This window comes from Uloborus diversus, chromosome 3 (genome assembly GCF_026930045.1).
Source record: "Uloborus diversus isolate 005 chromosome 3, Udiv.v.3.1, whole genome shotgun sequence".
NCBI classification, from domain to species: Eukaryota; Metazoa; Arthropoda; class Arachnida; order Araneae; family Uloboridae; genus Uloborus; species Uloborus diversus.
Window position 1 is genome coordinate 90,920,583 of NC_072733.1, and position 13,048 is coordinate 90,933,630.

General features: G+C 31.7%; 1 protein-coding gene across 1 annotated transcript in view; it reads left to right on the forward strand.

Moving 5' to 3' along the window:
* Positions 1-13,048, forward strand: part of LOC129218844 (uncharacterized) — a 130,425-nt gene that overhangs the window by 69,326 nt on the left and 48,051 nt on the right. The window contains exons 4-5 of the mRNA XM_054853166.1: positions 4,997-5,210; positions 9,699-9,844. Of these exons, the coding sequence (XP_054709141.1) occupies positions 4,997-5,210; positions 9,699-9,844 (360 nt within the window). The remainder of the gene's footprint in view (positions 1-4,996; positions 5,211-9,698; positions 9,845-13,048) is intronic.

A 13,048-nucleotide genomic window follows, 5' to 3' on the forward strand; every position in this document is an offset into this window, starting at 1 on the left:
TAGTCTAAAGCCCTTATATGATAGTTTCATTACATATTTTATTATAATCCTTGGATGCATACAGCCTCGGAAATAAAATTTGAAATTTTGAAAATTTCCAAAAATTAGCGATTTTTGAAGTGATTTTACTCAAAAAACCCATTTTTTAAAAATCTAAAAATTGGCTCATTTGAACCCCATATAATGCTCAACAAGTGGGTAGACACCGCATCCCGTATTTTTTCCCATAAAATGTTTTATGATTTTTTGAATGTGACCTTATCGCCCATGGCATGCATGTAAAATAAAAATTTCTAATAATTTCAGTAACTGAAATTCTGGTTATATTAATGCCTAATAACTACAATAAAGGTGCCCTTTATCAGGAACAACTAAAATCTTACTAACTTTTAATAATATATCAGTAACAAACCGCTGTTGATGACCTAGTCAATTCGTCTTTTTGTACTTTGTTAAATGAATATATTTTTCTGCTGATCAGCGCCTAATTGTTATTGGAGCTGAGATCCCATACTTCCTTATTTGTTTCACTCAAATTTTTGTATTTTTGACTGAATTCAGGCCACTTAAGCATTAAAATAAGTTCTGAAGACTATAGGGATCCTTCTTTTGTTAGAAATTGGATCCCTGGCTATAATAGCTACCTTTGGTGAGATCTGTTTGGTTACCTCAACTTACAACCATGTTCAATTAATTATTTCTCTCATAAAAGAGTGGGCTTTTTAAATTCTTAAACTACAAGTGAGTTTTGCGGTATGAATTTAGTATACATATTCTTACGTATAAAAGTAATCATACTAGGTAGGATCCAAAAATTATGTGACAACATTCGCCAATGTCAACAAAAGCACGAAATTAAAATTAATCGTTTTAAATGCATTGTATTGTTCTTCCCTTTGATGGTTTCCCCTGTCGCGTAATTGAGTTGAAGAGAAAGAGAATTGAAAGAGAAAAAATATGATTCGTTGCTGCATATGAAAGTAACAGTGAATGCATAGCTTTAGAGACAAAATAAACTAATCTTTATAAAAAAAAATATAGATTTTTACTGTTTCTGATAAAGTACATCATTATCGTAGCTATTAGTCATTAATATAATCACCAAAGGCTCTTCTATCTAAAGGCTACACACAGAGTCTTACAAAAAGACGAATTGACTAGGTCATCAACAGCGGTTTGTTACTGATATATTATTAAAAGTTAGTAAGATTTTAGTTGTTCCTGATAAAGGGCACCTTTATTGTAGTTATTAGGCATTAATATAACCAGAATTTCAGTTGCTGAAATTATTAGAAATTTTTATTTTACATGCATGCCATGGGCGATAAGGTCACTTTCAAAAAATCATAAAACATTTTATGGGAAAAAATACGGGATGCGGTGTCTACCCACTTGTTAAGCATTATATGGGGTTCAAATGAGCCAATTTTTAGATTTTAAAAAAAATGGGTTTTTTGAGTAAAATCACTTCAAAAAACGCTAATTTTTGAAAATTTTCAAAATTTCAAATTTTATTTCCGAGGCTGTATGCATCCAAGGATTATAATAAAATATGTTATGAAACTATCATATAAGGGCTTTAGACTAATATCTCAGTTTAGTAAAAAAAACTTTTTTTTCATGGAGAAAAAAAATCATAAAATTGGTAAAAATGCAGTTTTTTCGCGACAAAAATAATTTTTTTTCTTTATCAAAAAACCTAACTAAACTTTCAAAAACGATGTCTAGAGGATATATGGGTCCTTATTTTTTTTTAGAAAAAAGAATTATTCAAATAGGTTAAATACTTTTGAAATAATGTCCATTTGAAATGGAGTGTTTTGCCGGTTTTTTCCAAAATGGCGGATTTTGTGCAGAATTTTAATAGGCTGTAACTGAAGAAAAAAATTTTTTCTTGCAAAATCCTTTTGGGATATTTCATATGTCCCTTAGTTGTAACTACTGTATTTTTTTCAAAAAAATCGGTGATGGTCATATGACACTTTTCATACCTGCCTGCCTGATTTGAAATGGAATGACTCTTTTTCTAAAGATCACATATTACGTGAAATAATTACATTTGGTGAAACAAAGAAAATATTTGATGAAACGAATTTTTTTTCTTCTACGTGTGAGTATGCACATGGTGTTAGTACTGGAGGGTTCAAAAAGAAAAATTGTGGAAATCGTTAGTTGTAATTAAATTGTAAAACGTGAACAATCTCATGATATGTTGTTTCATAAGTAACTTACAGCATAATAAATTTGTTTAAAAAATATACAGCACCTGTTATCAGTAATTATAAAGGGAAGAATATTACCTTTAGACGCAAATTCAGTACCATTCAAGATCTCTTTGCAAATAGCTTTTAAAAATTGGAGTTAAAATAAAACAAAAATAAATGCTGCATTTTGATATCAAGTTTTTCTCCAAATCATCAGAATAAGTGCCTGATACGAGAATCACAGACAAAATCTATCAAAACAACATAATGAGCCAATTGTATGCACAGAAACGGCAACAAATGGAACTGGTAATAAAAATTCAACTACCATAACTGATTATTTAGCCAGATTTAACAATGAAGTTCACTTAGCTAAATTTGGTGCTTTAAGGGTATAGTAGGGGAATGTGTGGCAAAGTGAAATGGTCAAATATTTACTGTACTTTTAGTGCCACCAATCTGGTAACATTTTAATTATGTAGTAGCATATGGAGTCTATTCCGGTCAGGAAACAATTCAACCAAAAATTAAGTCATATGATACTGCAGGCAATTTTCGAAAATTGACACGCTTATTTTGATATCTTGTTGCAAGTCAAAAATAATTTTTGTTATTATAAAATGATTTTTTTTTGTTATTAAAAGTTTCAAGATTAATTGAGATCTTATAATATTCAGTGCAGTAATTATTTATTTAATATTATGTTTATTTGTATTTTTAATATTTTACAATCAGTTAAGTACATGCGGGGCAAAGTGAAATAGTTTATTTCTTTTACTCACTCAATCATTTATAAAACTACTTACGTATTCATTAATTAACTCATTACATTACTCCATAGAGTAATTCTCTTTTTTGTTCATTGATTCGTTTATTTTCTATTCATCCACTCTTTTACTCACTCATTTTTCTTCATATTTATTCATCAATTATATTATTTATTTATTCGTTTATTGTTACCTTATCTTTTCATTTATTCATTTAAATTTTTGTTTACTGATTCATTTGATCAAAAATATTTTTATCTTTGAATAGAAAATATTCTCTTAAAAATATTTTTTTTTCACTTTGCCCTATAAAAAAAAGTGGAATTTTTCCTCTTTTTTTTTGAAAGCGCAAATAGATGCCGAAAATTAAAAAATAATGTTTTCATTGAAGTTTTATTATAAAATACAATGTTCATTCTTTATGTACTGTAATTTTCAAAACAAATTTCCAATTTGGTTATTTTGAAAAAGCTCAGTCATCTTAAACATTTCACTTTGCTCCTTATTCCCCTACATAGAAGTAAAAATTGACCACGAAAAGAAGGCGGATGACCTTGAAACGAAACATAATTTGTATCATTTGTAATAGGTAGAATCTTCCAGAAAACACCGAATAGTAAGAGGCATGGTCTCGCTAATCCTATCAATTTAAAATAATAACAAACAACCTATCACAAATGATACAAATGATGTTTTTAATTCAGGGTCATCAGTCTTCTTTTCGTGGTCAAGCTATACAAAACTTTGCTAAGGTTTAATAACAACAAAATAATTGAATCTGTTTAAAATATTTTTCTTTAAAAAAGCGCTTATCACTATATTATATATAGCACTTTTCTCTCAATAAAAATATATGTGGCCTAATGTGTAACTGGGAATTGCACAGTGAATATCTACACTGTAAAAAAATCCGAAACGTTACTGGTTATTTCAGTGGAACGTCTCGGGATTTCACACGTTTTCACCTATTTCCCCGTAAAAACAAGTATTTTCACAAAAAAGTTTCCTGAATCGCTACAAGTTGCACGCGTGCAGACTTTTCACTGTTGCGGAAAATATTTTTAGCAACCAGTTTAAAGATTGAATGAGCGTGTTTATTAAGTGTATCGGCTTGAGTTTGCTTACGGCCTGTCCAGGGTGACTAAGCTCCTAATAAGAGCGAAATGTCAATGGGGACTTTGGCTTTGCAAGACAGAAATTGCAGGCAAGAGATATGGTTGGTTCCTTCGTGCATAGCGTTGGCCGTGGTAGCTCTGATTTATATGGAGCCTTTTTGGTAAATCGGAAGATTCTAATCAATAACACTAAACCTACTTAATTTTTCTAGAGAGGCATGACTGGCTTTAACAGGGGAGATTTCGCATTCCTTCAGAAAGTTTCAAGGTTAATTTCAGAAAGGTTACTGACTTTTAGCGGAAAACGTTTCTGATTTTTCCAAGATATGTTACTGGAAGAAATTGGGCACATCAGCTGCCTATTATTTTTCAGGAACGTTTCTGAATCGTTTTTACAGTGTATGTGCAATGAATGCTTTAAAAAATCAGTTTGCTGTTCAGGATGTTAAGGTTCTATGCTAAAATTGTTGGTTCACTTGCTGAAAAATTGCGACTTATTCTCATATATATAATAGCGAATTCACTTATCGAGTAACGCCGACGTCATCAATAATGAAACTCGCCTCATGGAAGGATAATTTAATAATATTTTTTGGTTATGTTTGACGTGCAGGGAAATGCTTTATTCTGACAGGGCTGAACTGGATCCGATAACTTAAATGTTCTATTGGTAAAACTGTAATTTCAGTAGAATGAAGAACGTAAAAGTGGTCAACAGTGAACGCTCTCTACTAGAGTTAAGGGTTAATCCACTCGAGTTAGAGTTAAAATTTCAACGATCAAAATATCACCAAATTCAAATGTAGAAGCAATTTCCATCCGTCATACCTTGACGGGCGATTTTCTATTTGTGAAATAATTTTTTATTTAACTTCGGATAGATTTTTATTTTCTACATTATTTTATGCAGGCACAGGCTCACCATGTCACGCATTTACCACCAAAGAAGACAAAAGATGGCTTACAGTGGATTGAGCTTCGTTTAGTGTTTACCATGTCCGGGACTTATATCAGAAAAGGTGGACTGCGATTGCAATGCTTAGCGGAAGTATATTTAACATACGCACGTGCCCACCATGAACTGGTAATAGGCGAGAGGCTGTCAGGACCTGGACCACAAAACGGTAAGAAAATCTGCATGACTTAATAATGTGTATAAGATTGGGAGCCAAACGTGGCCCACGTTTAGTTTTGACATTTTTTTGCAATGCTCTGCTTAATTACTTGCGGCTATTTTTTTGTTCGTGAAATTCTACACTTGTCTTTCATGCACGTCAAGTATGCAAGTAAAAAACCATTTAACTGTATTTACAGCATAATTTCAAAGCAATAACTATCTTTAACGCGAATCATTCCGAAGTCGGCCCTCAAGTTTAAGTCAAACTTGAAGTGAGAAAAAAAAATAAAGGCTCTGCAAACATTTTTTATTTTTATTTTCTCGAATAGTACTACTACATTGCTCAATTAATAATATGTATTTAGTTACAAGAATGTTAGAGATGAAATCTACAGTAAAATTTCAGTAGTTTTCTAGTATGTTTTGAAGGATTTGTAATGTTATCAGAAGTGCGAAGGTTTTCTGAGAAGCTTCAGAACCTCTTGTCTTGATCTTGCTGTCTTGATAAAAATACAATACATTTTCGACAGAAAGCTAGAATCACCTACTACCAAGCACAGCACTTTCGGCTATAATTTTTACGACAAAAACAAAGTGCTTATAATTTTGCCATAATTGTTGGATATGTGTTTCAATTATGATATAAGGAAACAAACGTAAATGATAAGAGTAAAAGAAATATTATGATGATTGATGACACATAATTCCATAACGATCGAGAAGAAAAATATTTAAAAGGCGTATCATATTTCTAAGTTTTGATTTTAAACACATAAAAATTAAAATATTTTCTTACTCAGAAATTAGACATCTCTCTTCTTTAAAAGTGAAATAACTGCATATATTGCTAGTCGATCATGAGGATTTTAAGTTCAGCTACGTACATTGAACAGCCCTGGGTCAGTAAGGTTTACCAAAGAGGTGGTTTATCAGTTGGTTGGGACCCTACTGACAGCTAAAGTGTTTCCGTGTTTACGATCCAGATCAGGAGCTGGATCACAAGTTCTACAAATATATGATTTCAACTACAAATATACCAGCATTAGAAATTAAATTACTTTTATTTTAGGAACAGTGCTTCTTTAAGGACACTTGCCGACTTTTACTTAACTGACCTCGTGTTTCATTCTTGAAATCTTAGATTTACAGACAGTTGAAGTACAGAAGGATTAAAATGACTGAGACTTAAAACAATAAAAAAAAATTCATAAAAAGATGAAGTATGTTCATATACTACAGGAAAGAGTAGAATAAAGAAAATATTAGTACTTGTTCCTAAGCTGTGCAAAAAATAAATGTTTGTCTCTCCCTCCCTCCCCCTCCCTACCTTAAGAGAAAAGACAGGATTACCATGCTGCAGAATATTAGTAAAAGAACTGATTCTTGTCTTAAAACAATCAGCGTCTGTGCTTCAACTAAACCAGAACCTTTTCAAAAAGTGTTTGTTTATTAACAGCAGAAGCAAGTTCTAAATATATTTAGACATAGGTCTTACCGATTGAATTTCTAACTTGTTCCCAGTTAAACACGATATTTGAGCCAACATGCTAGTACACATTGTAAACAAGGTAAAATGACTGTTTAAAAAAAAGTGAGCAGGTTTATACATTTTTAGGATGGACAAGTTCTATATTTTTTTCTTTATTTCATGAGACATGCTTTTATAATTTTCCTGACTGCTTAGTTTGAAAATATAGAGCAACGTTTTCCAGAAAAAATACGTATATACGTTTTGCTGATCATAATGAATTTGAGATTACAAAAATCATTCACAAAATTAATAACAAATTTCAAAAAAATACTTTTTTATGAAGGCAATATAATTCTAAATTCGACTATCATAAGATTTCGGTGAGCTACAAAAGCAAAAAAAAAAGTAGAGGAAAATACTATTTTATCTGTGCACTGGGGAAGATACTAACTGTACCAAATTTCGATTTCTATGAGATGCTATATCAATCTTGCGTGCATACTAATCTCAGAGTAAACAAAGTACTTTTTCTTCCTGACATTTGCTGTTGAGTCTCATTTACATTTGGGAAACATAGACTTAGGCTGATTACAAATCTATAATGCAAAAGAAAAAAAAAAAAAAAAAACAGGGGTCTTAATCAAAGTTTAAAATTGAAACTGATTTCATTATGAAGATTATTTCTTAACAAAATTATTGTGCCTTTGATGCAATACATCGTTACTAATACTGTATTCTTCAGTAGAAATACCATTGTGTGTGTGTCTAAAATAAATATTTAAGTGTAGAGAAGCCTTTTTTCTCAGAACTGTATATTAGGGCGGATCATAAAACGTTTTTCTCAATTTTATTTTTTCTGTAGTGTGGGAAATTTCGGTACAGGTGGGTAAGCTACGTGCAAAACATTTTGGGAAAACAAAATATGTTTTCCTCATTTCCTTGGTATTTTTAGTCATTCTATGTAAAACTAACAAGAAAGATTTTTTCTCAACCATGCCGTCTTGAGATTTCCATGAAAGTTTTGATCTTAAGCTTCGACATCTAAATTTTATACATAAATTAAAAAAAAAAAAAAAATATATATATATATATATATATATATATATCAGTGGCGTGCAGATCAATATTTTTTAGGGGACTAGTTGGTTACGGTAAATTACGATACACAAAAGTAAAAGGATTTATAGATATATTATCTTCCCTATTATTATCAACTTCAGGTTTATGCTTCAAAGTTGATGATCAACATTGCTCACTAAGATGAAAATCTATTCGAGTTTTACAAAAAGTTTTCAACTGAGTAATGGCTTGGTAGTGACCTTGGGTTTTCTCGTGACGAATCGTTGCCTTGTGGAAATTGCTCATATCTGAAAATCCATTGGCATTCCAGACGCCTTTTTCCTTTTCAAAAAGGACGCAGGGCCAGCAAAATATTTTTTTTCTTGACTTACAAGCAGTCAGCCACTTAACAGTCTCAAAGTAATCTTTCTTAAAATGCTGATTGTAACTTTTTAGCTTCGCAGATATTGCTAGGTCAGGAGTAGGCCTGCTCTGTGAAATTATTTGAGCTTTCTCTTGGTCAAGTCAAAGCTCCGAACGAACGGTTTGCGAGAATGTCCAGCAGGCAGCAATTCTCTTCCGAGCTCCGGGGCAATCTGTGCTGTTGCGCATGCTCCCTCCAGTTGGGGACTTGTTTTTTCGACCGAGTCCCCTTCCATTACAAAAGAAAAACACAATGGACGCAGGAAAATAACTTTGACTAGTGAATTTGTTGTGTTAAGGTGTTAATGTTTGACAGCTGTACTTTACATGTTATATTTTTTTTCCCGTTATAGAACTTGGGCAAGAGAGAAGAAGAATTATAGTTACATTATATATATATCGTTCATAATTGATGAACAGTTAATTTTTGAAATTCATTAAAAAAATCAGTTTTGTTTTTGAGTCTTCAACAGTTCTTTCAAACGTTATAACTCAAGTTCTATTTCAGATAGAGAACTGTACAGTAGATAATTTTAAAGAGAGTTGTGTGCAGTTTAATTTAGTAGATATGTTACTTAAATACTTTTAGTTTAAAAAAAACACAAAACTTCAAAAGTCTAAAAAAAAAAATAAAAAAATATGTGTGAAAAAAAAATCTAAAAAAGTTCGGTGAATTTAAACTTTTGTTAAGTAAAAATTGCAAAAAATGACCTACGTTAATTGCTGTCACTGCTTATCCCTTTATTTTCCTTGTTTGAAAATTTTGACCGAATTTGGTCCAGCATATTTAAATAATAAAAAAACCTTTTTTTTTCAAACATTTCAAAAGGCACTTTCTGTTTTTTCTTTTCGAACTCTTAAATCTCAAAGTTATGTATTTTTTTACGAAAAGGATTTAAGTAACACGTAAAGTTCAGCAGCATGCAATTTTCTTTAAAATTAGCTATTTATACTACTCTGAGTTACAGCATTTGCACTGCCTACAAGCAAAAAAAAAAAAAAAAAAACTCTTTTAACAAAATTCAAAACAAATAACTCACTGAATATGAAAAACAGATTTTTAAAATTATATATATATATATATATATATATATATATATATATATATATATATATATATATATATTCAATAAATTAAAGAGTAAGATTTCTGAAAGTTTCATGAGAATGTAAGATGGTTTAAAGAAGAAACAATATTCTTTGGTTGATTAGATACTGAACGACCCAAAATAAACGAAGAAATGGAGACGGAGCATATTTCGAAGCGCACGTTGCGTACCCGACATTTCCGTACTAGGGCAAATGAATAAATGAATGAAAGCCTCGCTCCGCCTTGATGCATCTGAATAATATCTATATTTTCTTACTCATTGTTCTTTTAACTATGAAAGGTGATTTTTCAAAATGTTTTGTTTGCAATTTTGAAAACTCAAAAGAAAAAAGATTATTTAAATGATTATTTTTCCCCAAGAGTATTGCCCACGTGATATATAAAAGACTACGAAGTATACTTAATGTAGAACTTTTTTTTTGTCATTTTAGAGCCTAATGTTATTCCAAGTCGAAGAAGACCCCGTGTTAGTGGTAGTTCTAGTCGATACGACGTCGGCGACTTGGTGGATATCAATTGTACTTCTGCGAAAGAAACAACGCCGCCTATTCTTCGGTGGTTCATCAACGACAGAGAAGTAAGTTCTCTTATTTTTTCACATCAAATGATGCACAAAAATTAAGTAATACTATCAATAAATACCTTTCAAACCAACGTCTTTATTCTTGACACGTAATTTTGTAAGTAATGTGACAATATTTTGTCGCACGATTTTGCTTGATTTGTGAACCAGAGACGAATTGTCGTTATAGTTTACTAGCTTAATCGCAATTGGTAATTTTCGAGTGATTCCGTAAAAGCAATTCATGATAGTTTTTAGCAGAACGCTGCCTTTGATCAACAGATCTTTTTACCACCATCCCAAAATTGACAAAAATAAATAAATAAATAAAACAAAATAAAAAGAAAAAGAATCGCAAACAAGTAGGAACAAAGTGAAACTAAAAATCAAAATAATGTCAAATGCCAGCAAAGAGCAAAAAATATAACCATATTTCAAATGGTAAGAGCGATTTTTCTTGCAAAAAATGAAATGAAACAATTGCAAACAAGCACGAACAATGCAAAAAAATAATTCTTAAATTAGTGTCAGGCCACTATTGCAAACATTTAGTATGGCAAATAGGTAACCATCTTCATTAAATTTAACTCCTTCAACTTAGCTCAACATCTTTTCGTGCGTTCGCGAAACGCTACTTCTTGCAAGATTATTTATGTTAAACTTTCGTTCAAGTGATTGGGTTGAACGTTTTTAATTTTTAATGCAGTCCTCCCCGGGTTTCACCCGTCTGGGGGGTGATATCCAAGGTGGAATGGCAAGTTTTTGAAAAATATGGAGTTAATATGCATTTTTAAGACTACAAATTAAAAAAAAATCCGTAGTGAACCCCTGGACCCCCTTTTTTAACCACCGCACATTATGGTGTGAACACTGTACTGAGGAGTAGGTTCATATTGTCAATACTTAGACCTAGTAGTAACCTCTCATACCAAAAAACTGAAAACAATTATCTTTCTATGTGTTTGAAATAATCACGGGGTCATCCATTCCATAAACTCATTTTCTTTCTTGACCTCTCGACACACACATGCATCTAGGACAAGTTATATAAAAAGCATTCATAGTTTTTATTTGTCTTTTGTACATTATACCACTTGAAATTTCACTATTACACAAATGTATTTTTTTCTGAAAATTGTACGATTTTCATGCTTACATAGAATAATAAAACTTTTTTTTTGTGTTTGTAGGGGGGAGTTGACACCATAAATTTCCACCCCGGGTATCACCCATGCTAGGTACGCCACTTATATATATTTATAGTGCACGAAATGCACTATATAACGCGCGAAACGTAGCATTCCATTGATCAAGTGCTACAATTCGCGCATTTGACCAGCTGACTTTAAGTGATAGAATTGATTGTTTTAAATTTTTAATACAGCTGGTTAAAATATTTTTTAATTTTAATGTGTTCAGTGCAGGAACACAATTTATCAAGTGCTGCGTTGCACTCATTTCACCAGATGACTTCGTCAGCGGTGATGGTCATTACCATTTTCACTGAAATCAGTTAGCTCAACATAGTCAAATAATAAATTTCCGTTTGTTCGCGAAACGCACCGCCGACAAGATTATTTGTGTTCAACTTTCATTCAAGTGATTGCATTGCTAATTCCAAATTGGTAATACATTTGGCAATTTTTTAAGGTGTTTAGTTAAGAGCCACAATCGATCAAATGCTATAAAACCAGCACTGAACAGCGTGCTCAACTTACCGAGAAAAATTTTCATGTGTTTTTGCATGTTCTAACTCGTGCCACATCCCTTGTTAGTGCTTTGAGTTATTAACATTTTAACATTTTGAACTGATTTAAAGGAAAACAATGTTAAACATTATTCACTTCGGAAAAGCTTTCAGCCACTAAAGAAAATTTGGCAAGCCGAAGCTCCCAATGTAATCTAAGTCAGCCAATTTTCACACGTTAATTAACCGCAGTAAGATCCTCGAACATGCACAGCCTGTTGCGATGCATTATTGTAATGACGATCGGGACTTATTTAATAGAGTGGTTTTGCTTGTTACACTCGTACGGTTACTTCCCTAGATAAGATCCCCAGAGTTTATCTGGCAGTGTTTAAAATCCATAAATGTACTGTTCCAAAATAAACTCTGTATTAATACGCACTTAAGCTACATAATGGAGTGGAGGTGACAAATTGCAAATCGGCTGCTCCGTTTAATCTAAAAATAATACACACCACCTATTCCCGTGGGGTCGATGATTTATGCTTTGTGATACACCGCATTTTCCTTGACCGCCTTCCTCATTTTTTCTCATTTGTTTTTCAAGCCTTCAAGTTAACTAGTGTCGTATGTATTTTTCGTTGAGTGCATGAGATGTCTCTTTATGAAACGGATTAATAATATTGCCATACTTATTTTAGTTTAAATGCATTTACAATTTTACTATATGTATCAGTTACGGTATTCTTATTATTCTCATTTCAGTGGAATCTTAATGTAAATCGAAATTTCTAAGCAATGCTTTAGAAATATTTTTCTGGGTCTAATCAAAAGAAAAGAGAAAAATAATTAAAAATAGCTAAACTCGCATTCAAGATCAGCGCCTTTATGAAACGGATTAGCACTATTATTCTATGCTATGCTAGCATATATATATATATATATATATATATATATATATATATATATATATATATATATATATATAAAATGGTTTTATTATTATTATACTGTGCTCTTTACAGCGAAATCACAATGTAAATCCAAATGTCTAAGCAGTTCTCTTTAAAATAACTTCCGAGACTGTTGAAAATAAATAAATAAATTAATAAAATCTAAGGAAATGCTCGTTCAAAGCACGCATCTGTGTTAAATGAATAATACCGACTTCGTGGAAAAGATAGATCAGAAGTAAACAAACAGGTTGCCAGAACGTTTGACACTATGGGCCACTTTTGAGGATTTTTTTATGGAATGAAACAACAGTATTCACATTCGCCGCCAACTTGGAGCCAATTTTGTTGCCCTAGCCAAACACGTGTGTGACGTTACCATTGATTTACATCTAGTTCATATTTTCCGTGAAAGCAGTATAGTACCGTGAATAGGTAAAGCGCATTAGGAATGTTTTTAATTTTTTTTGTCAGACATTGCACTGTTATTTTCTTGTACAAGCTGACTTATTTGGTTTCTGCAGGAAAAAAGCACGAAGTAAACGTCTAATTCCAGCATTTTCTTATTATTAGTGTGGA